The sequence below is a fragment of the Dermacentor albipictus genome, chromosome 3 (genome assembly GCF_038994185.2).
Source record: "Dermacentor albipictus isolate Rhodes 1998 colony chromosome 3, USDA_Dalb.pri_finalv2, whole genome shotgun sequence".
NCBI classification, from domain to species: Eukaryota; Metazoa; Arthropoda; class Arachnida; order Ixodida; family Ixodidae; genus Dermacentor; species Dermacentor albipictus.
This window is the reverse complement of record NC_091823.1, coordinates 187,882,745-187,907,638: the sequence shown is the minus strand read 5'-3', so window position 1 is coordinate 187,907,638 and position 24,894 is coordinate 187,882,745. Positions and strand designations below refer to the sequence as shown.

The following is a 24,894-nucleotide window of genomic DNA, read 5'->3' as shown; positions in this document are numbered from 1 at the left end:
ACTTCTGTCGCTTATTTCAAAATTCCTTAAATAACAGCGTTTTTCCTGGTGATTGGAAACTAGCGCGAGTGGTGCCAATTCATGAGTGGACAGAGGGACAGAGTTGAGAATTATGGACCAGTATCCTTAGCTAGCATTGTATGTATGTAAGATTATGGCACATGTGTATACCTGCATGATGTCTCATCTTGATAACAATAACCTTCTTCATCCTAGTCAGCATGGGTTTTGGCAGGGTTTTTTGTGTACGACACAATTGGTTGCGTTCACTCATGAGCTAGTCTCAGCAGTCGACAAGAAACAAATTGTTGATTGTATATTTCTGGATTTCAAAAAAGCTTTTGACGTCGTTACGCATAGTCCCGATTGCTAAACTTCGACTTTACAAATTGGTTGAGAAGGTTATCGCATGGATTGCCGAGTATCTTCGCTCAAGACAGATGTCTGTGGCTCTCAACAGATGTTCCTCTGAATACGTACCTGTGACTTCTGGGGTACCCCAGAAGTCGCATTCTTGTTGTTCATTAATGGCACCACTTCGGGCATTACATCATCATTTACAGCATGGTTTCGGAAAAGGATTTTCTTGCGAAACCCAACTACTAGAATTCACGTCAGACTTGCACTTTCATATGAACAGTAATAAACAAATTGACTGCATCTTTTTGGATTTCTCAAAAGCATTCGATCGTGTAGCCCATAGTCGCCCGATATCGAAGCTCTCACTAACTTTATCGTGGATTCGTAATTTTTTTACTAATCGCGAACAGTTCACTGTTGTTACTAACTTTTCCTCTGGCCTCTCTGACGTCACCTCTGGTGTACCTCAAGGCAGTGTACATGGGCCTCATCTCTTTTTAATTTACATTAATGACTTGCCGAACAATATATTGTCACAGACAAAGCCACAGAGGACTTCGGTCGACGCTGTAGATCTCTTTATTTATCGCTGTCCTGGCACCTTCGTCGTTCTCTTCCTCTGCTCCACCCAACATGCCTAGTATGTGGCACCGAATTGCACCGTGTGGCTGTCAGCTGTGTCGAGGTCGTGGCATTACCCTCCTCCCTAGGAGCATCGTCTCGATGCTGGAAAGTAGGTGGTAAAAGCATTGCGTCCAACGTTGTGACAGCTTCCCGGTCGTGCACCAAGCGAAAAGGGGTGTTTGTTCGAAGGTGTTGGAAACGAAGCAACAGCAATGGTTTTGTCAGGGTCTGGTCGAATGCCCTCGTAGCTGATGACATGGCCTAAAAATTTGACTTCGTCATACCCGAAATGGCATTTTTCAGGCTTTAAAGACAGACCAGCAGTACGAATTGCGTCAAGAACTGCTTGTAAATGCTGGATGTGCTGCTCAAAAGTTTCTGAAAACACAACGATATCATCTAAATAGACAAGGCATGACTGCCACTTGAGACCTGATAGAACCGTGTCCATCATGCGATGAAAAGTAGCAGGCGCAGAGCACAATCCGAAAGGAAGGACCTTGAATTCGTAGAGTCCGTCAGGCGTAATAAATGCGGTTTTCTCACGATCACGCTCATCAACCTCTATTTGCCAGTAGCCGCTGCGAAGGTCCATCGATGAGAAGTATCGAGCATGTCGAAGGCGGTCCAAAGTGTCGTCGATGCGGGGAAGGGGATAAATGTCCTTCTTCGTAACGTTGTTAAGCTTGCGATAGTCAACGCAGAAACGCAGTGTGCCGTCTTTCTTTTTCACCAGAACCACAGGTGACGCCCATGGACTGGTGGAGGGCTGTATGATATCGTCGGTAAGCATTTGTTGGACTTGATTTCGAATGGCGTCTTGCTCTTTCCGAGAAACGCGGCAGGCACGTTGGCACACAGGTCTTTGATTGGGATTTGTAATAATTCTGTGTTTCGCAATAGGCGTTTGGTTGACCTTCGATGTTGAAGCGAAACAGTCCGCAAAAGACTGTAAAAGGCTCCGAATGCTAACCTGTTGTTCAACTGATAATTTAGAATTCACATCAATATTGTTGTTGGCTGGTACGTCACAGTTAGAATCTCCATCAGTGTGTCCTACCGTTAAACAAGCGGGAAAGTCACTGACTGGCTCCAAATAGGCAATGGCAGTTCGTGGGGCGAAGTGCTGGTATTCACGACTGAAATTGGTCACTAAAATCTGAGCAGTCCGTGACGACAGCTGCAAGATGCCGCGGGCTAAGCAATGCTGTCGAGCCAACAAGACTGACAGATTGCCTTCAGCGATTCCGAGACGGGGAGGGTCATCGTCTGTTTCTACGGTGATCAACGCAGTACTCCTGGGTGGTGAAGTAGCACAGTCACCCGAAACGCGTAACACCGTGGACTGTGGGTGGTAGTCGTCCGAATGAGTTGCGTGTTCGCTGGAAAAAGTGACAAGTAACTCGCGAAGGTTTATGATTGCGCCGTACTCCCGAAGAAAGTCTATGCCGAGTATGACCTGCCTAGAGCACTCTGCCAGTATAATAAATGAACCGACAAATGTGGCCTCACGAATTTGTATCCTCGCAGTGCATTTTCCGATCGGCGTGAGGACATGACCGCCGGCTGTACGGAGTTTAAGTCCTGGCCATGGTGTCGTCACCTTGCGAAGTGCAGTAACCAGTTGTCCGCTCATGACAGAATAATCGGCACCAGTATCGACAAGAGCGGTTACCGGGTGGTTATCTGCAGAAACAAGTATGTCGGCTGAAACAGGTTCACGGTTTTCGAAGGAAGGTGTTGAAGATACGCAGTCGTCGTTGTCGTCGTCGTTATCGTCGTCGGGGTGTCGCAGTGGAGGATCTTTCGAAGTGCGTTGGACAGCGGCCCCACCCCCAGAGGTCGCTGTATCGTGACTGGCGCCTCTGCGGAGACGGAGATCGGGTCGTTGGCAGGGACTGTTCAACCGGTGGGAACTGCGCGTACGGCGACGAAGGTTGACTGGCCAGATATTGCTGGATTTCTCTCGGGCGCTCTCCCTCACGTGGGCAACGAGCGCCGGGGTGATAGCCCTGGAGTCCTATTCTTCGCTAGTAGCAGGCGCGGTACAAGTGGCCCGCTTCGCCACAGTGGAAGCAGAGTGGCTGATAGTCCGGTGTGCGCCACACGTCTGACTTTCGCGTATTGATTCGGGGGCTCGTGGACCCGTACATATTTGTACGTGAAGCTTGGCCCTGGAAGTGGCACAGCGGTTCTTCAGAAGAAGGCGGGTTACTGTGGTTCCCGGGTTGCGATGGTAGCCTCACTGCTTGTGCATAAGTCAGTACGGGAGTGGCTTCAGGTCTGATTTGCACGAATGGCTGTGCCGCCTGGCGGACTTCTTCGCGGACGATATCTGTGAGGGACGTTACGGTCGGTTTAAATCGTGCTCCCTGTAGTCGATCGAGCTCCTCACGCACGACACTACGCACAAGCTCTCGAAGCGCATTGGTGTCATAGGGCAACGAGAGAGAAGACGCTGATCCCAGGCTGATTTGGCGATCGTAGACTGAGGAACGTTGCTGAATGGCTCGCTCCATTGTCGTAGCCTCACTGACGAACTCAGCTACTGTAGCTGGAGGCCTTCGCATCAGTCCAGCAAACAGCTGCTCTTTCACTGCACGCATCAGCAGGCGTACTTTCTTCGCTTCTGTCATGCCAGGGTCAGCACGCTTGAAAAGCCGCGACATGTCCTCGACGAACATGGCAACACTTTTGTTCGGCCTTTGAACCCTGTTCTGAAGGGCTTGCTCTGCTCGCTCTTTTCTTGCGGGGCTGCTGTACGTATCGCGTATCTGCTGCTGAAATTCTTGCCAGGTGGTAATGGATGGCTCGTGGTTAGCGAACCATGTTCGGGCAGAGTCCTCTAGGGCGAAGTACACGTTCCTTAACTTTTTCTGCTCGTCCCAATAATTGACGTCAGCCACACGATCAAAGTCGTCGAGCCAGTCTTCCACGTCCTCAAAAGGCTCACCATGGAACGGCCGCGGCCAGCGTGGGGTGTGGAGAACCAGCGACACAGGAGGCTGTCCCGTACCGTATGCCTCCTGTGTCTGGCTTGCGGTTGTGGTGGACATCCTCGGCAGATCTTGCAGGCCGTATTCCGGAGGCAGTCTTTGAAGCCGTCGGCTTTTGCGTAGGTTGTCCACTTCCAGTTCCTGGGGGTCTGAATACATAGACGCGTACCCAGCACCTCCACCAATTTGTCACAGACAAAGCCACAAAGGACTTCGGTCGATGCTGTAGATCTCTTTATTTATCGCTGTCCTGGCACTTTCGTCGTTCTCTTCTTCTGCTTCAACCAACATGCCTAGTACGTGGCACCGAATTGCACCGTGTGGCTGTCAGCTGTGTCGAGGTCGTGGCAATACCATCTTCTGTACGATTATTATTTCACAGATTTGTTCACACAGTTGGCCTAACCTTATCAAACCTGAAAGAAGCATCCTCGACGTCGCAACGACTGAACAATCAGTTCAGCTACACCCGAATTTATAGCAACACACACCCTTTTAATTTTTCAACTTTGCCCCGTGCGGTCCGTTTATGGAACGCACTACCAGATACCACTGCATGCCAATCTAAACACACTGCATTTCGCAATCTGCTAAACGATCAATATGCCGTTTCAACCGTCTAAACACGTCATGTCTTTTGTGACTTTCTTGCATTTTTTCTACAATTTACAGAATTTCAACACTCCCAATTTTTTTACAATACACACTACTGTATAACATGTAAAAACGTTTACAATGTTATTATGCTGTTATGTTGTTGTTTACCATGTATTGTTATTGCTCTACATATTGTATTTGCTAATGTATTAATTTTCCATGTTCTGTGTGCACTCCTTTCATTATGCTGATGTTTATTTCTTTCCCGATTCCATACTAATATGTTACCGTATTTCCCCCTTACACTATTCATTCTTGAAGGCCTGTAAGGTACATGTAAATAAATAAATAAATATTTAGAATGTTTGCAGATGACTGTATAGTATATAGGGTCATCAACAGCGAATCTGACCAACAAGCACTACAACATGATTTGGATTTGATTGCCACATGGTGTGAAAAATGGAAAATGTCACTGAATGAGGAAAAGTGTGTCCACGTCACCTTTACCGAGAAGCGCTCATACGACAGCAATCGTAACACTATAAATAGTGCTACTCTTGAACAAGTGTCAGAATATAAATACTTAGGTGTATTTTTTTCTGCTGATCTAAGGTGGAACAGACACGTTACTCATGTTAGGAACAAGGCTGTCGGAGCATTAGGTTTCTTGAAACGTAACTTTAGTAGCTTGCCACAGAAACTTAGGGAGGAACTGTATTTCACACATGTGCGCAGTACACTGGAGTATGCCTGTGTTTGCTGGGATCCATAAACTACAGAACTTGTCGATAAACTACAAAAAGTGCAGAACAGGGCAGTTCGGTTTGTCCTTGGCAATTATGACAGGATGCTTAGCATGACAGAAAGCAAAAAAGCATTAAATTGGCATCTTCTAAAGAAATTTCTTCATAACATATACCACTCTAATACGGGGATAGCCACGTAATTTTTCTTCAGCTGCCCACATATGTTTCTAAAAGGCGAGATCACAAATTAAAATTGTGAGATTCCTTTTGACCCTCCATTGCATGAATTATGAAAAGTCATTTTTTCAGCTTTCATTATTGATTGAATGAACAAACACGACTGTAATAATAAAGATAAAACTTTGTGCCAAATATGGCACACCATGAAGATGGCTGAGCGCTCTTGCTGCCATGGGCGGAAAAGAATGCTTCACGGATGGTGGCCTTTCTAGTGCAATATGGGGAATGAAATGAAACAGTTGTTTGCTGCGTTCAGGCACAGATGAATGTTGCACTTCCTCTATCTTACCAACGACTTGTTTGTGCAAGGTGGCCGCTTACATCTTTGTTTCTTCTCATCAAATTCTGGCCAGTGGCCGACTTGGTCAGATCGGTTGTCTTTGGGTGGCATTGCGGCTGCTGGTCCCTGTGCTTTTTTTACTTGAACCTGGAATTCGATGTCCTGACTAGAAGTCCTTCCTGGTCGCTAGTTGGGTAGGCACTTGTTATGCGAGGTAAGGCATTCTGCAATTTCTGCTTTTAAATGAGCCAGCGGTAGTACTTGTCGCCTCCTAAGCTGCTCCTGCACCCTCTTGTACAATACCCACGCTGTTACTACCGATAAGTCTAGCATAGGCGTAAAAATTCGAAAGTGCCATTTCTTCGACCTCTGATATGTATGCAGTAAAGTCCAAACAGTGAGTGCAGCAGGTAAACACCACCCATGTGCCTGTTGTGGACCTTTACTACGCTGGGGCAATCAATTTCGCGAAACACCTTGGCGGAGGTAAATCAGCGCTTAGTATTTTGGACTGGATCTCTCCCAACAAAGCTCGACAGAAATGCCACGGCGCGGTTATCGTATCAACGCACAGACGATAACTCCACATCATCTATCGCACTTGTGAGTGCCTCTGAAGCACCACGTCCTTTACATTTCAGTTCCTTTTCGCTTTTCAGGCAGCTGTTTGGTAGACAATTCGCTCTTGCTGTACCGATCGTCAAAATTCCATCTTGTGATAGAGTGACCTGCAGCTTCGGGCTGTTGAACAGATGGCAGCGCGTTGCCATATTTTGTATTTCAAGTTCATACTGTGCCAAATATGGCACACACCAGTTTCGGTTTCTCTGCTGTAGTTGCAGGCAAAATTGAGAAAACTAGTAACTGCCTTGAATTGATGAGACCAAAAAATATGCCAAAATAATTTTTCAATGTTTCTGCGGTCTAAATTTTCAGAGAAAAAAAAAACAATTGCTCGTGTTTGCCCCCTCCGAGTTTCACGTCACTTCCCAAAATCTACTTCACTTCTGTTTTACGTATCGCTTAAGAGATGGCAGCACTTGTCCATAATAAGTGCGCATAACTATGAGATTTACTCTGACAGTATCACATTCTCAACTGGGAATCTCACACACGCGATAAAGAATGGTAACCAGTATGTGCCAAATATGGGACGCCATGCAATAGAGGGTTAAAAGCGACGCTTTCCGCTACTCTTTCTATGTTTGTACTATAAGAGATTGAAATGCTCTACCACCTGACACTGTCTGTATTTGTACAAATGATGATTTCTTCCATGCTTTATGAATGTAATTCTGAGTGTTCATTTATATGAGTTGTACCCTCCCTGCTGTAATGCCTGAATGGCGAAGCAGGTACCCAATGAATAAAATAAAGAAATGTTTCATTGTCATGATTTTGTTTACATTGTGTTATAGCGTAGTTGCACCTTGTTAAGCAGCAATTACGAGCATTATGTGAAATCATGCGTGCAAGAAATGCAATGTTGAAGCAACTCTTGAGTTTAAACGAAGCCGTAGTAAGCATGAGTGTCTGCTATTTAAAGAAATCCTGCTCCAAAAAGTGCTTGGCATGTCTCGTTTGTTGCTATACGTTTCAAAATGTGCTATACAGATTGCTCTGAATGACATTTCAGTTGCTGTGTAACTCGTGCTGTGCTTGCGTGTCACACATGAACAGACATCTTCAGCTTTGGAACAATGCATACTGCACAGTAAAATAGGCATCGCAAAACAATATTCAACAATGCAAGATTGGTTGCCATTCACCTTGGAAAGAACCTTTATTTAAAGAAAATTCCCTGGCGAGACAATATTCAAAAGCACAGTGAACAAAGCAAATGAGTAATATAATGGCACATGGTTATTTGTCACTGCATCTGTCATGCTCAACATAGACAAATCATGTGCTTTTCACTACCACAGTATGCAGCATTCATTTCATTCATTCATTTATTGATGCTGTCAGCCTTTCTCAGGCTATTACAGGAGTGGAAAATCTAATAAATTCACATTCTAAACAATGTACATTTCACAACTACGATATTGACACAAAAGACAAAGGAAAAATCAAACAGTAGATAAGAAAACGCATGCAAGTGCTGAGGCACAACTATTACATTGGTGTACTACGGTCCAGGTAAGATTTCAGACATTCTAGAAAGGCATCGAGGGAGTTAATATTTACAATGGAATCGGACAGCATGTTCCATTCTTTAATAACACGAGGAAAAAAACTGTACTTACAACAATCGTTATAAGAACGCGGCACAGGAATGTACATGGAATGGCGATGTCTTGATGTCTCATTAGGGTGTATTGTAAAATATGGTGATGTGTTCATATGCAAGTGGCCATGAATTAAAAGGTAACGAAACTTCAGCCTATCTACCTTAGTGCAGTATTCCTAACTTTTAAGGTTTGCTAATTTACATAATTCGGTTGGTGAATCAGTTTGGCGATATTTATTGAAAATAAAACGGGAAGCAAGTTTCTGAACTTTCTCAATTTTTAATTTATTAGACGCAGTGTAAGGATCCCAAACAATTTTGCCATATTCAATTACAGGTTTTACAAGGGTGCTATAAGTGAGTGTTTTTACATCGGGAGTTGCATTACGGATTTTGCGTCTTAGTGCCCAAATTGCTTTGCGCACACATTGTCTAAGTGTGTATTCTAGTATAGGTCAGAAGTGAAGGCTAAGCCGAGATACTTATGCTGATGTACTCTATTAACTGGTTTACCTGCAATGGAATAACGGTATATCATTATATTTTTCTTTCTAGTAACAGACATAATTACGGATTTGTCAGAGTTAAGCACCATCTGCCACTTAGTGCACCAATGTTCTATTGCATGCAGATTAGCATTCAGTTCTTGATCAGTTGGGGTCCTAATTGTTTTGTATACGACACAGTTGTCAGCGAAAAGTCTGATTGGGACCGAGATAGCGTTTGGGAGGTCATTTATGAAAACCAAAAATAAAAGGGGGCCCAAGACACTTCCCTGTGGAACACCTGAAACCACAGGGGAAGACGACGATTGAAAACCTTTGAGGTGTACAAACTGTTTACGGGAGGAGAGATAGGAAGAAAACCAGTGTGTTATTTTGGAATTCCTGAATATAGCACTAATCTTTAGCAGCAATTTGGATAGGATACCTTATCGAATGCTTTTGAAAAGTCCAAGAATAATATGTCAGTTTGGCCACGGCTGTTTATTCCCTCGGAAAGATCGTGAACGGTTTCTATGTGCTGGGTGATTGTAGAAAGGCCTTTTCGGAACCTATGTTGAGAAGGATGAAGTATGTTATTGTGTTCAAGATATTCCATAAGGCACTTAAATACAATATGCTCAAGCAACTTAGAACATGTACAAAGGAGAGAAATTGGTCGGAAATTATTGACAACCGATGTAGAACCACTCTTATGGACCGGAATAACTTTGGCATATTTTCAAATGGACGGGAAAGAACTCGAGGTAATGGATATTTGAGAAATTTTTGTGAGGTATTTGGCAACCCACTCTGCATATCTAAGCAGGAATTCATTGGGGATTCCATCAGGGCCTGGGCTTTTCTTTACAGACAATTGAAGCAGCAAGTTAAGCACTCCTTGCTCTGTGACTTCTAAGTCTTGAACTGGAGGGCAGCCAGGTGCGTCTGCTACTTTTGGTGACAAGCCGTCGTCAGAAGCGAAGACAAATGAAAAAACGTGTTGAGGTTCTCAGCTCTCTCTGCATTATTTTTGTCTCCATTTTTTCGAGGCTTCGAAGGAATAACATAGCGCCAAAATTTGGTAGGTGCCTCTATTAAAAATTTTTTTAGTGTTACATTGTAGAACTTGTCCTTAGCTACCTTGACAAGATGCTTGAGTTGCTTACTCATTTGGCTAATGGTACTGCTATTGCCAGGAACAGACTCAATCCTGTTTGCCCTCTGTTTTCTTTTTAATTTCCACTTCATGTGTATGATTTCTTTTGTTATCCAGGGATTCTTCTTCCTTGTACATTTTGAAAGCTTGGGAATAAAGTGTGTAATACAATGTTCCACCATGTTTGAAAAGTAGGCCCATAATTTGTCTATGGTAGCACCATTATTGGCAAGATGCATAACATCATCAAATGAACCCCCGAGGCATTCCAACACGCCAACGTCGTCAGCGGCAGCAAAGTTTAGAAACGTCTTACGTTTACTATGCGAACGATCTGGCACCATATCTAAAACCATTATTACAATTTTGTGATCTGATATACCTTCGCAGGGTTCGCAATCACAAAGATGTGGTAGCAGTTCTGAGGATATAAAGACTAGGTCTAGAAGTGATGATGTTGTTTCGCATACTCTGGTGTAACCTTCTACAACTTGAGTTAGGTTATAACAAAATGCAAGCTCAATTAGTTCTTCACAGCTAGGCTATCCGTTTGACTAAAGGAGCGTGTATTCCAGTCAATTCCGGGCAAGGAAGGCATATTATTTTCTATCGCAAATTTTGTACCTCAACGGAGAGTGAGAAATAAGCGTCGTAACCCTTGGGTGAGTCGTGATATTACTCATTTGAAGCGGAGACTTCAACGTCTTAGGCGACATCATTCTACATCTCCTCAGTATTTGCTGAATTTAAAACATGAATTAGCACAGAAACTGTCCACTTCAAAATCGCATTATTTTAGGGTTACTCTTCCTTCATTCATAATAACAGATCCCTGCAAGTTTTGGAATTACCTTGGCCATCAAAAAGAGGTCATAAAAGAAATTAAAAGTGATGATGGGAGCCTCGTTACCAACGGGAAGGAAATAGCTCAGCTCTTCAATGGATACTTTCAAACTGTTTTTGGGGGCCTTTCAGATATGGTTTTTGATGCACTGAAACAATCCATCGATCCTAGCGAGGTTCCTGTCATTACCACAGAAAGGGTTTTGTCGCTGCTTCGTAAAATAAATATTCGGAAAGGTCATGGTCTTGATGGCATTCCAAATGCTTTTTTAAAGCGTTATGCCGACCATATCTCGGAGCACCTTGCTAAAATTTTCACTTTATCTCTGCAAACCAGTGAGTTACCTAAGGATTGGAGGAAGGCTCGTGTTGTACCGATCTATAAAAAAGGGGATAAGCTACTCGTGACTAATTACCGACCGGTATCAATTATTTCTACATCCTGCAAACTCCTAGAGCACATCGTGGCCCGCTTTATAAATGACTTTTTAAAGGAAAAAGACATCCTATCACCTTTTCAGCATGGTTTCAGGAAGGGCATGTCAACCACTACTCGAATAATTACGACGGTTCATGACTTTCTCAGCATACTGGATAACTCGGGACAGATCGATGTTTTTTTTCTTGATATGGCGAAAGCTTTTGACAAGGTACCGCATTCAAAGCTTCTTTATAAATTGCAGTTGATTGGTCTTCCGCTGTATCTTGTAGAATGAGTCGTAGCATACTTAAGTGGTAGAGCGTAGTCTGTTGATGAGAATGGCACCCTTTTTGAATCGCTTGCAGTTACTTCCGGTGTTCCGCAAGGTAGTGTGTTGGGACCTCTGCTGTTTTTAATATATATAAATGATTTAATAAATGTAATTCCGCGGTCAGTGTCAGTAAAATTGTTCGCAGATGACTGCGTTGTATATAAAGAAATAACATCAATAGAAGACCATAAATTGCTCCAACAATCTTTCCTTAAAATATGTAACTGGTGTGAAGAATGGAACATGGATTTACACATTGATAAAAGTGTACTTCTCCGAGTTACGCGAAAAAGAAATATTAGCTGTTACCAATACTGCCTCCACAACAGTCACATTAGAGAGGTCTCACAGTATAAATACCTAGGAATAACTCTTAACAACCGATTAACCTGGGGCACTCATATTTCTGAGATCTGTTCAACTGCATTCTCGAAGCTCTGTTTCTTGAGACGAAAATTAAAACATACTCCTAGCCATATTAAGCTCTTGTCTTATAAAGCTTTCATCAGGTCCAAACTTGAATACTCGTCCGTAATTTGGGACCCCCACACTAAGAAAGACATCTATCAATTAGAGCTTATTCAGAGAAAGGCAGTACGTTTTGTTTTTCATAAATACAGAAGGTCAGACTCCCCAACACAACTTATGAAGGACAATAATATCCCGTTGCTTAGTACACGTAGACAACTTAGCCGCGTTTCTTTCCTTCATAAAATTTTGGCAGGAAAGCTTAACATTGCTCGCCCCTCATTCCTCAGGCACTCCACAACCCGAAGGACCCGACATTATAGCGAACACGCATTACAGCCTATATTTGCTAAAACAAACTCATTTAAGCGCAGTTTTTTTCCTCAAACAATAGCTGATTGGAACGCGCTTCCTGAATCGATTTTTCGCTCTCCTGACGTACAACAGGCCCTTCAAACTTTATTTCTTCAATAGAAAGTAAGCAGTTTCAATGTTCATTGTTTTTAGTTTGTGCTCTGTCATTGTTCATTTTTTATTCTCTTGTACGTTACATGCAATGTAATCTTTTTTTTTTTGCATATGCGTGCTGTCACGATTTATGTTTTCATGCCCCTCCTGCTTGGGCCGATCTGGCCTGCAGTATTGTGAGATAAATAAATACAAAAAATAAGTTAAAATCACCTAGAAGTAGGATTGAGTCATCCTGTTTTAAATTCCTGTCCATGAAATTTCTTAAGCTAACAAGCATGTCTACAAGGGAGTTTGGGGCTCTGTACACACCACCTACTATCACCGAGCGGTTATTTAACCTAACTTTTATCCATACTGATTCAATGTTACTTGGACCATCTAAAACAGAAAATACTATACCGCTTTTGACCATTATTGCCACTCCACCCCCTCTTTCTATCCGATACCACGATACTATCCCTCTTTCTATCCGGCATACTACGATTAGCCACATGTGAGCACACACAATGTGTTATGTTGAAGTGCACAGCCTATTTACTTCATGAAAAAAAAAATAAAACATGTTACACCAGCACATGTCTCCGCCTCATTTGCCAGCGAATGCGCCGGCGCACACTTTGAAGGTAGGCAATGCGCAAATTTCTGGGCAGCCGAAACACACCAACTATGGATTCGCGCACCGCACGGCCTCCTTGAAACAAAGCTCGAGAAGGCTGTACAGGGTGCGCCTGTGGTGGTACCTGTACTTGAAGTGGCACTTGTGCCTGGGCTGGCCCCTGTGCGCTGTCATCATGTGCATCGTCGTCATCTGGGTCGTCTGGCAGAGGCACGCCTGCTGCAAGGCAGAGGTTATGCAGCGATGCACAAGCTGCAACAATAGTGGCTGCTTTCTGAGGCGAGTAGTGAAGTACCCGATACCTCTGCAGGCATCGGAAGCGGCTCTTGAGGACTCCTATGCACCGCTCAACGACATTTCGCATTGATGCGTGTGCCTCATTATAGCGCCCCTCTGCCGTGAGGCGATTTGGGTGACCAGGCACAGGAGTCATGAGCCATGGCTCTAGCGGGTACCCAGAGTCCCCTGTAAAGTGTTGCATGTCAGTGAACGAAATGGATACATTAAGGCACAATGCAAGAACACAGTCTATGCCAGGGCCCTTTTACAACAGGAGCAGGTCTTGGATTTACTGTTGCAATATCTATCAAACATTGACCTTCCCGGAAAGTTGTAAAGAAAGTTCGACTCATTTTAAAGAAAAGCCCAATTTCACCTGTTGTCTTGGCTGCAAATCTCATTCTCAGGTTAAGTTGGACATGTAATATTTATTTTATACTCGTGGTTTTCTGCTTCGTTCATCCCATTTGCCCCTCCCTAAATGTACATCCTCCACTAAACCTTATTAGCTCTTCTCTCTTCAGAAGTGTTATTTTATAAAACACTTCTAAGGTCTACTCTCGAATATGCTGCCAGTATCTGGGATCCTTGCTCTACCTTTCGTACCTCTTCTCATGAAGGTACCCAAAATCGAGCTACCCGTTTGATCCTTTCTAATCACTCCAGCACCACATGTCACTGCAACAAAAAAAATCGCACACATTGCGACACAAAGCAAAATAGCGCAACTTGCAGCATTCTACAATATATACTACACCGATCACTAACGTCGATGCCGAAAGTTTCACGCACACGCTTATTCCTTTGTTCCAAGGACAGGGACCAGGTCCCCCGAGTCCATTGTCACCAACCCTTTTCCACCATACTTGAAAACTGCCATTTCGACGTGTTCTGTAGAATTCCACCCCTGCCTGTAGCGCTCCACGTGGCATTCGGTGTATTGAAATTAATAAATAAACAGCATAACATGTCAGCTGTTGTATACATGCTGGTACAAATATCTGCCTTTTAAGAGAGACTTGTTTCTCCCGATAGTCGCTGCAGGTTCATTAGGTACTGCTGCATTCACAACACATTTCTAGCAAATCACGCTTTCTAAAAGCTTGCTAGGATGCAAAACTATTTGACTGTGTATGTTTTACATGTGGAAGAAGCACTACTACTTTAGGTGCACTTACCAAGCAAGACTTCTCCATGCAGTAACAGGCCACGAGTGAGGCGGCGGCGAAACGCTGAATGCCTCCAGACGAAAGAGTCGTGGCACGATCCCGGAAACCGTGGGTCAATTGCCAGGATTTTGAGGTTCGCGTCGCACACCTCATAAGGGAAAGCAAAGAGAAGGTGTCAGTGCCACTGCAACAAATATCTGGCACAACCTTTTGCTTACAACACTACTTGCCAATCAGTTACTGTTCAGTCAGCGAACACAATTACGAAAAAGCAGATATCAACATACGCAATAGGCAGTTGAACTAATGATCAGCATGATAACAATGTCATCTTAACCTACAAATGCAATGTTGGCATGTGTACACACGCTCATGTATGGCGTGCGGTCACAACACAATGTGCAAAATAATTCCTTTGGTTTCTTGCGTCCATATTTTAAAAGATTCTACTAAAAAGCGCCACCTTTTTTTTTTCAGACAAAGTGCCTATTACAAGCGAAAGAACGCGGAAACAGCATGTGCCGTATTAACAGCTAGAGCAAATGGGTGTCCACACATTCTCATTCTCCCTCACACCATTTTCATAGATGGGATGCTCCTCTTCACGTTCACAGTCTGTTGGCCACAATGCTTTAGTTTTACGTCGAATAAGAATCACAAGGGCTCGTCTTCTGTCAGGATCGCCCGCAGACGAAGACTCCCTTCACTGCTACGGCGTCTATTCCGGTTTAAGTCGCGCGTAATGTGTTTACATTGTAGCATCGAAAAGGCTATTCAACTGCGATTGGAGAGCACTGAAAAAGTGCGGCCGTGTTCTATGCAAAGATCAAAGCCGTCATTACACATACAACACAAACGCTACTTTCTCTAATAGGAACGCAAGTATTACCGGCAATTGATGAAAAATAACGAAACGAAGTTGTTTACAACGTGCACTCGCGCAAACACACATCGAAAATATTTGTCAATGAACAATACTCACGACCATGCAGTTCAGGGCGTAATACCCTTTACGGCTCCAGTAGGATTCTGTTTCGCCGGGGCCGAGCTTCTTGGGGCGAACGATAGCTACCAGACTCCCGTCCACACATCCTAGTACTCCTGGGATTTTCCCACGGCTAAGAAAGCCTTCCTTGACGGCGGCTTTCTGTTGCGCCGTGGATGGAAATCTCACCCATCCTTTCTCCTTGCCGACACCCGTAATGGCTTTGGCGACGGCTGTGATGATTCGGCTGACGGAAGGCTGCGACAGTGTAATCGCTTCCTCATTTCCGACGCACTGCTGAAAGCTGCCGGTGGCAAAAAACCGCAGCGCGCACAGCACTTTCATTGTAGTGTCAACACCACGAAATCTTCGAGGTCCAAGATGTCCTTCGAGCTCATCACACAGACGTCGCACTATGTCTTTGGAGAGCCTAAAATGTCTCCGAAACTCTTCTTCGGACATGCCGAACGCGTCGCGTCGTTGCCTCTCGTCGCGTTGTTGTCTTTCGGCACTAGCCAGCAACACAACCAAAGGAGCCGCCATTGCCGTCTCTGTCTTCTCTGTCTCGTCTCGTCTAGGTGCCGGCTCGTCAGCTGGCGCGAGGTTAGCCGGCGGCCACGGTTGCCCTAGCAACTCTCGACATCTTGCTCGCCCCCGCGCGCGACTCTCAAACGAACCACTTCTCCGCGGTTCCGCTCCTAGCAGGGAACCGGTTCCTTTCCAGAAGATTGGCAACCTGTGTGACGTCAACAAAATTTGTCGTCCCGCCCACCAGGGATGACGACATCGAAGCGCCGACCAATGGCAGCAGCCGAAAGGAACCGGTTCCCAAAGGAACCGCTACAGAATACGGCCCCAGTAGACCTTTTCGGGTATAAAAGTGGCCCGACGGAGAAAGTAGTGCGATGGCGTCAGAGAGGCTGCTGCACTGCATTGACACAATCACTGAGGAGTTGGCAGGAACGTTTGTGTCGTGCCTGACGAGTAGTTTGTTCGCAAAAGGGGCATTATCGGCAAGCGTCATATCTGCGATCGGCGACAGTTCTAGTTCGGCCCGTGCGCAACGAATGACGGCATCGTGGCGGGCGAGAAAGTCCCACCCCAGAATAACTTCGTGGGAGCACGAGGAAATCACAATAAATTCGACGGCGTATACAACGTCCTCGATGAGAACACGAGCGGTGCACGCCGCAATCGGGTGAATACGCTGTGCGCCTGCTGTTCGGAGGGCGAGTCCAGCAATGGGCGTCGTAACCTTTCGAAGGAAGCGACAAAGCTTTGCGTCCATAACTGATACAGCGGCTCCGGTATCCACGAGGGCATATGTGCGCACACCGTCAACTAACACGTCTATCACATTGGTCGGGCTACGTTGAGGACTTCCGCGTTTCGATGGGGTCGCAGTCCTTGCCTCATGGACTGCGACGATTAGTTTTCCTCATCCCGAGCTTCGGGCCGAGGCCGCATCGGTGATGGGGAGCGTCGGCGTGGAGAAGTTGAGCGGCGGATGTTTGCGGACCGGCGGAATGGTGGTGACGCAGCCCGAGGTTCGTCGTCGTAATAAGGGCGCGGAGAACCCACCATTGTACTTGGCCCATATGGTGTTGCGCTAGGCGACTGCACGCGACTACAGTAGCGTGCGACGTGGCCTGCGTAGCCGCACGCAAAACATATCGGTCGATTGTCCGCTGTACGCCACCGAGTCGTTGCGGCAGGTCCCATCCATGTGGAAGGACGCGTTGGACGTGGCGGCTGGTGAATCGATTGCATAGCAGGCTGTTGTCGGGGCACAGCGAGGACTTCGGCGTACGTGAGAGGTCCCCGCTGCGGGAGTTGTTGAGGCTGGGTGACGACTTCCGCGTAGCTGAGTGGCACAGCTGTCGGGATCTGTTGGGGCCTGGCCATGACTTCGGCGTAGCTGTGAGGCGGAGCCGCAGGAACACGCTGGTGGTGCTCAGGCAAGACCTCGTGCAGTTCTTGGGCTATGACGCGGCGAAGCGGAGGCGCAAAACTTGGCGTAGGCGCGTGTACCGATTGCGGCTGTGCAAAATCCATCGACGAGAGTTGCCGGGCAACTTCCTCGCGGACGAACGCCTTCATTTCTGCGAGCAACGCTGCCTGGTTCGACATGGCAGCCAAACCAGCGAGGTGTTCGTCACGCGGCAGAGATCGACGGGTCAGTGACCGCTGCCTGCGGAGTTCTTCATAGCTCTGACACAGTGTGACAATTTCAGCCACAGAGCGTGGACTTTTGGCCAGCAACATGTGTAAAGGCGTCGTCCTCTATGCCCTTCAGGATGTTTCGGATTCGATCAGACTCCGCCATGGTCGAATCGACTTTCCTGCATAGGTCCAGGACATCTTCGATATAGCTGGTGAACGTTTCGCCTGGCTGTTGAGCTCGTTCTCGCAAACGTTGCTCGGCACGCAGCTTGCGAACAGCAGGGCGACCAAATACATCGGCGAGGGAAGTCTTAAATTCCGACCATGTCTGGAACTCTGCTTGATGGTTGTTATACCACAGGCTGGCAACTCCAGCGAGGTAGAACAGAACATGACTCAGTTTGGCCGCTTCGTCCCACTTGTTATGGTCGCCTACCCTGTCGTACGCCGTGAGCCATTTGTCCACGTCAGTGTCGTCCGCCCCAGTGTAGATAGGAGGGTCGCGATGACGAGGCACCCCGGGACACGCAGTTGGTGCAGGAGGACGCGTTTGCTGGGAGGCGTCTTGGGGCATGGTAGATGGTAGGGTACGAGACCGGAGTTCCAGGGTGATCGTCTGAGGGTACCCCGCACCTCCACCAATTCTAAGGGTGTTTATTAGGCAGAGCTCGGAGCAGCGCAACGTCGACGGGCAGGGCAGTCACAACTTTCAAGCACGAGAGCCGTTGCTGAGCAGGAGCGCTCGACCCACTATTTAGAGCCAGTAGCGCTGAACCCACTAGCCGTCTCTCTTCGCTACAATATATATATATATATATATATATATATATATATATATATATATATATATATATATATATATATATATATATATATATATATATATATAGCACCCGCACCCGCAGCAGAGGGTGCTAAGAATCCCTGGATCTGGACAGGCCGCCATTGCGATTAACGCTAGAACGTTATCTAGTGAGGCGAGTCTAGCAGTGCTATTGGAGAGAGAGAGAATAAACTTTATTTTCATGCTGGTTGGTATGGTGAAAAGGCCCTCAGTCCAGAGCCTCGCTTGCGGCATTCTTCAGTGCAGCACTGATAAACGCCGCAAGGTACCGTTGGTCGTCGGCGCTGGCTGCTTCTGTCAGCCACCCGGCATGGGGTTTAGGGGAAAGATTTGTGGGGGCAGGAAGGGGAGGTGGGGGTGGTCCACAGGACCAGAGGATATGGGATGTGTTCGGGTGTTCTGCGCATTTCTGGCAGTAGCAGCGGAGAGGCCTGGCACGCTGTCTAAACCTGCTGAAAACTTTTTGCAGATCCGCCGATCAACTGTTTTCGGAGCCCCAACTACTGCGCAGTCTCCGAAGTCACACAAGATATCTTCCTTCGACGTCAAGAGCCACATCATTGCCGCTACGACGGAACCGCCAGGGGAACCAAGGCATAAAAAGACGTCCCCACGAGCCTGCCGTCATTTCTGGCAGTAGCAGCGGAGAGGCCTGGCACGCTGTCTAAACCTGCTGAAAACTTTTTGCAGATCCGCCGATCAACTGTTTTCGGAGCCCCAACTACTGCGCAGTCTCCGAAGTCACACAAGATATCTTCCTTCGACGTCAAGAGCCACATCATTGCCGCTACGACGGAACCGCCAGGGGAACCAAGGCATAAAAAGACGTCCCCACGAGCCTGCCGTCATTTCTGGCAGTAGCAGCGGAGAGGCCTGGCACGCTGTCTAAACCTGCTGAAAACTTTTTGCAGGTTGGTTGTTTACACTTGCTGACTTATTTAGCAAACACTCAGGTTAACGTACTCTGCCGCTGCTGCTGCCACGCTGGTTCTTCTGTATTTTTTATGTTCCAAGTGCTCCTAGCTCTTGTCAGTTACCCTTCCGAGAAGTATTTTCCTCTGTACCAGATAGCCGTGCTCTTAAATTACAATGAGCGATCTCAGCGATACAACCTGTGCGAACTGCATGAGAGATATATTATCTGATATCAGGCACATGGTGTGCTGTGAATGCTTAGGCCTTTTCCATTTGGGCTCGTGCTCCGGAGTCTCGGAGAAAACTTTTAAGTCGAAAGGCGACGACTATAAGAAATCGTGGAAATGTACACAGTGCCGAAAGTCTGAGCCAAATGTTTCCCGTCCCAAAGATGCTGAAGATACTTCTGTTGCTGCCCTGCTTCTTGAGATGAACAGAAAGCTTGACGAGCTGCTTCCCTTGAAGAAGATGGTTCACGACCTAGAGGCCTCGGTCAAGCTCATGTCTGACAAGTACGATGCCATTCTTGGTGACGTAACCAGGCATGAAGGCGAGATTAGATGTCTTACCGCTAGGGTTTCAAAGCTCGAAAAAACAGACGGCTCTGGTGCGGAATTGCAGCGCATTGCTTCTTCTGTAAATGACATTGAGTACCAGAGCAGAAAGCTGAACCTCGAAGTTCATGGTCTTAAGCACGTTCGAGACGAATGCCTGCTTACAGAAATAAACGCTATCGCATCCAAACTCAAGTTAGACATGCTGAATGATCAGTTAGTATCGGCAATCCACAGGCTGCCAGCTAGAGCAGATAAAATTCCAGCCGTCTTGATACGTTTTGCGAATCAGTCGGTTAGAGATAAGTGGTTAGAGAAAAGGAAAGCGTTTCCGGCTCTTCAATCTGGCCTACATGTGATGGAAAACTTGACAACGCAAAATAGGGCTCTACTTAAGAAGGCTAAGGAATGGGCGAAAGCAAACGAATTCCGCTTTGTCTGGCACCGTGGTGGCAAGATCTTTATTAGGAAGGAAGAAGGAGATAGCGCCCATGTGGTAAAGAATCTATCTGATCTAAATAGTCTCAAATGACGAGTTAATCTGCATGCCATCATTTCACCATGTCAAGTGGAGATTGGGTATCGCCTACAGAATTACTCGACTTTATCGGTTCGGAACACTGGCTATCCACTAAATGTTTTCATTTAAACTGCCAGTCTGCTCAAAACAAACATAATGAGCTTGATGTGTTATTTGCCAGTCTTAATTTTAAATTCGATTTCGTTATGTTATCTGAGACATGGTACAACCACAGTTCTCTTGTTTGGCATCTACCGGGCTATCAGTGTTTCAACCAATTTAGGACTACCTCTCGAGGTGGCGGTGTTAGCTTGCTCGTTCGTAACAATATTAATGTCGACTACATCGAAGAATTCTCATGTGTCACAGATGACTACGAAGTTCTATCCTTTGTCAGCGGCAGAAGCGTTTACTCGGTGTTTTATCGTCCACCTGGAGGCAATATTCCACGTTTCTTTAGTTTTCTCGAAAATTTCTTTGCATATATATGTACGTATAAGTATGACGTAATCTGGGGTGGTGACTTTAACATTGATCTCCTAGCTGACACGTGCTTAACTCGGGAATTTCATATCCTGCTTCAGTCGCATGGTTGCTCAAGCGTTATCTCTGTTCCAACACGAGTAACCTATGCCGCGTCAACTTGCCTGGATTTGTTTATCACCAATGTTTCAACGGCTATCATAAAAGCCGGCGTTCTTTCATGTAACCTGAGCGACCATATGCCCGTTTTTTTCTGTTTCAAACGATGCACTGAAAAAAACAGACAGCGTCTTTTCCCCAGCCAAGTGATTACACCAAACCGTCTCGAAACGTTTCGCAGACAGATTCAGTTACTTGACTGGAGCGATGTATATGCCACACAATGTGCACAATCAGCATATGAGGAATTTCTACGTATTTTCATCACGTGTTACCAGGAAAACTTTCCTCTGCGAACTAGACGCAAGCGATCATCGCACATTCGCAAACCGTGGATCACGGATGACCTCTTTCGCAAAATAAAGTTTAAAAACATGCTCTATAACCAGTTTGTTAAGTCTCGTAATATAACCGATCTCCACATATTTAAACGCTACCGCAATAAGCTAACAAATGAGCTTCGGAAAGCCAAGGCCTCTTATGAATATGAATACTTCATGTCTTGTCAAAATGATAGTCGCAAAACTTGGAAAAAACTAAATGTTCTGTTAAACCGAGCGCCGTCGTCGCCTGCAAATATTGAGATATTTAAAGATGGCGTTATCATCCCGGATGAAATGCTTCCCGATTACTTTAATAATTTCTTTGTCAATGCAGCTGGTTCATGTGTGCACAGAAATGCCACCCGCTATGTTCAGGTCAGGTGCCCCGATAGTATATTCTTTTATCCTACTACTGAGTCTGAGCTAGTCCATTTATTTTCTGAGTTGCGTAATACCACGTCGTGTGACATTGACGGCATACAGATTACACCTGTAAAGCACGTCTTGAACATTATATCGCCTGTTTTAACATACATTTACAACCTCTGCCTGACATCTGGGGTATTTCCTGCCAAAATGCAGACAGCTAAAGTACTTGCTCTGTTTAAAAAAGGCAATAAAACTGTGATATCTAATTACAGACCCATTTCCATACTTCCAGTATTTTCAAAAGGACTTGAAAAAATAATATTTCGGCGTATTTCAGATTTCCTTGAAAAACATAACCTGTTCACTGACTGTCAATATGCTTTTCGAAAGGGACGGTCAACCCAGCTCGCGTTACTAACACAAAAGGAACAAATATTGCACAACTTCGAAAACAAGCTGCTCACGCTCGGGGTTCTTATCGACTTCAGTAAAGCGTTTGACTCTATTAACCACGAACTTTTGTTAAAGAAGCTAGAGTACTATGGTATTCGTGGTATTGCTTTGGATATAGTGAAATCTTATTTAAATCAGCGGAATCAACTCGTTGAAATTAATGGCATCTGCTCCCAGTTCAAGGAAGTAACAGTTGGTGTTCCCCAAGGAAGCATATTGGGCCCCCTGCTTTTCAACATATACGTTAATGACCTTGTTCTTGTCGATAGCGAACCTAAATACATTATTTATGCAGATGACACTACGCTGCTTTTTTCATCGAACAACGTTGAAAGGCTGGTTTCAACTGCAAACTCTGTTCTTAATAAAGTACACAGATGGTCACAGGATATTGGCTTAAGAATTAACACTGACAAAACAAAAGCTATTTTATTTCAACCAAAAAATAAAGGTGTGAGCTTAGATACCGACATTATAATAGGTTCTTCAAGAATTGAGCTTGTTCAGTCTGCGAAGACGTTAGGTGTCTTTTTTGACAGCCATATGTTATGGACTAATCACATCGACTTCCTTGGAGGCAAACTTGCGCAAGTAGCTGGGGCGCTCTTCAGCTTGAGACCGCTGCCACGCAAGGTCAAACTTCTTTTGTACAACGCTCTCTTCCTGAGTCACGTACACTACTGCTGCCTCGTGTGGAGTACAACGTCTGCTACAAACATAAACCGGTTATTCTTGCTTCAAAAAAAGGCAATACGTAGTATCTGTAATGCTCCAGTAGACGCTCACACTGCACCTCTATTCAAACAGTTGAATTTACTCACACTGCATTCTCTGTCGCAGTTGAGGCTGTTACTAGCCTATCGCAAAGAAGCAAAACAATTAAGCCAGCCATACATCACATCGTTAGCACAGCTAACTAGAAACAGAACAGAATACAGTACACGGTCACCTGAACACTGGTATGTGCCGCACCCTCGCACTAACTATTCTCTTCAAATGTTGTACCACCGCTTACCACGCCTATTAAACACGCTTAAATGTAATAACATAGATGTCACCTCCTGTCCTGTATCGCATTTATTTGAGCATTTCAGTGACATTTTGAAGACGATTTAATGGGTTGTTTGTGACTATTTTCTGAAGTAGACTGTCGTCACATATCTCAATTTGATATTAGCCTCTGTCAAATCATGTCTTGCTCTTTCCTAAAATGATTACCTTGTTCTATTGCTGCTTCTTTTGTACAATACTGTACACTGTGGTTTCGCGTAGTTTTTATGATTTGTAACGTTATTCTTTTTTTTTCTTTTCTCCATTGCACTTCTGTTTGCTGGCATACTGTCTAAGCCAAGTTGTCATTGTCTTTGTTTTTTTTTTCGCTTATGTATTGTTTTGTCGGCTCAAAAAAGTGCCTGTGCCTTCTGCTACTGCCCTCAGACCGGGTTTAAGGCCCGTCAAGTTGCTGCGAGCAACTTTTTCCTTAAATCCCCCATAAATTGTACGTTTATGGAAATAAAGGCATTTTGTATTTTGTATTTTGTATAATATCGGCAGGGTGGGGGATCTTCAGGTAAGAGACCGCGGAGGAGGTGCATTCGCGCTGGTGTAGGGAGTGTTTCTGTCTGGGCCTGACGAATCAGTACACCCTGTTCACGGGTGAGCACTTTGCTCAGCTTGGGGAACTTGCGTCTTGCCTCTTGATATGGCCGCAGAAGCAGGGGAGCCCACCTTTTCGTCTGGGCTGGTCGCGGAATGCAGGGTGCCTGGTTCAAAGTCTCGCAGGCGAGCTGATTAGCTCTTTCATTTCCCGGCAGTCCATCATGACCAGGTATCCAGATGATTTCCAGAGGATCCTGAAGGTGCTCTTGAATAAATGTCGAAATGTGGGTCGGGAGATCGTTGTGCAACAATTTCCTGCAAGCCGCCATGGAGTCGGTAAATATGATTCTTGGGTAGGCTGAGTTACTAAGGGGCATGTGTTTGATCGCGGTTGCGATGGCTGTCAGTTCCGCTAAGGTCGGATCTGTCTCTGGGAGTAACTCAGTATGTACAGTTTGGAGGTCGTTATTCACGACTGCTATAGCGGAGCCCCGTGCACCAACGCTAGCATCAGTGTAGAAGTATATGCCGTCAGGGTGTCTTGCCGTGTACCTCTTGAAGTAGGCAACTCGCTGTCGTCGCCTCTCCTTGCCTCGTTCTGGATTCATATGGCGTGGCAGTGGAGCTATGGTTAGGAGTTCGCGTCGTTTCGGTGGTAGTGGGCGCGTGTTCAGAAGGGGCGCGGCTTCTGGATGATGACCGATACTATGGAGGATGTGCGTGCCTTGACACGTGCGCTGCAAACGCAGTTCTTGGCGACGACGATGAATGCTGATTAGTTCCGCCACCGTGTTATGGCAACCGATGTCAAGGAGGAGCTTAGTGCTGGCACTAAACGGGATGCCGATGGCCAGCTTTGTCGCCTTCCTGATGAGCGCATCAAGGCGATTGATATCTTTCTGACGGAGATTGGTATAGGGCAGGTGATAGCGCAGGCGCGACATAATTAGTGCGTTTCTTAGTTGAAGCATATCTGCCTCTTTAACTCCATTTGCTCGGTTGGAGACCCTACGCATCATGTGCAGCACCTGTTCTCCTTGCCTGAGCAGGTGATGCACCGTCGCAGCGGGACCTCCATCTTTCTGGATATGGAGACCGAGGATCTTAATGCATTTTGGTTGGGAAATCGGCACGCCTTCGTTTACAATTTGTATGGTGGGCGGTCTCCATCTTTTGTGATGGACCAGTAGCAACTCAGATTTTTCCGGCGCA

At 45.7% G+C, this 24,894-nt stretch overlaps 1 protein-coding gene across 1 annotated transcript; it reads right to left on the bottom strand.

The window, feature by feature from the left end:
- Positions 1 to 7,784: 7,784 nt before the first annotated feature.
- LOC139057681 (putative nuclease HARBI1) lies at positions 7,785 to 15,496 on the bottom strand. Its single transcript, XM_070536384.1, has 4 exons — positions 15,298 to 15,496; positions 14,325 to 14,463; positions 12,992 to 13,332; positions 7,785 to 9,130 (listed from the first exon to the last, which is right to left on the bottom strand). The coding sequence occupies exons 1-4, from the start codon at positions 15,301 to 15,303 to the stop codon at positions 9,044 to 9,046; spliced, it is 573 nt and encodes a 190-aa protein (XP_070392485.1). The 5' UTR covers positions 15,304 to 15,496; the 3' UTR covers positions 7,785 to 9,043.
- Between the last annotated feature and the right edge of the window lie 9,398 nt (positions 15,497 to 24,894).

What these genes read in the sequence shown, in the direction of transcription:
- LOC139057681 (XM_070536384.1), bottom strand. An exon ending in GCATGGAGAAGTCTTGCTTG is followed by an intron (nt 13,333 to 14,324) that starts GTAAGTGCACCT and finishes AACACTTTACAG; the next exon opens with GGGACTCTGGGTACCCGCTA. An exon ending in AAGTGCCACTTCAAGTACAG is followed by an intron (nt 9,131 to 12,991) that starts GTACCACCACAG and finishes TTCTCAACATAG; the next exon opens with GTTCCGAAAAGGCCTTTCTA.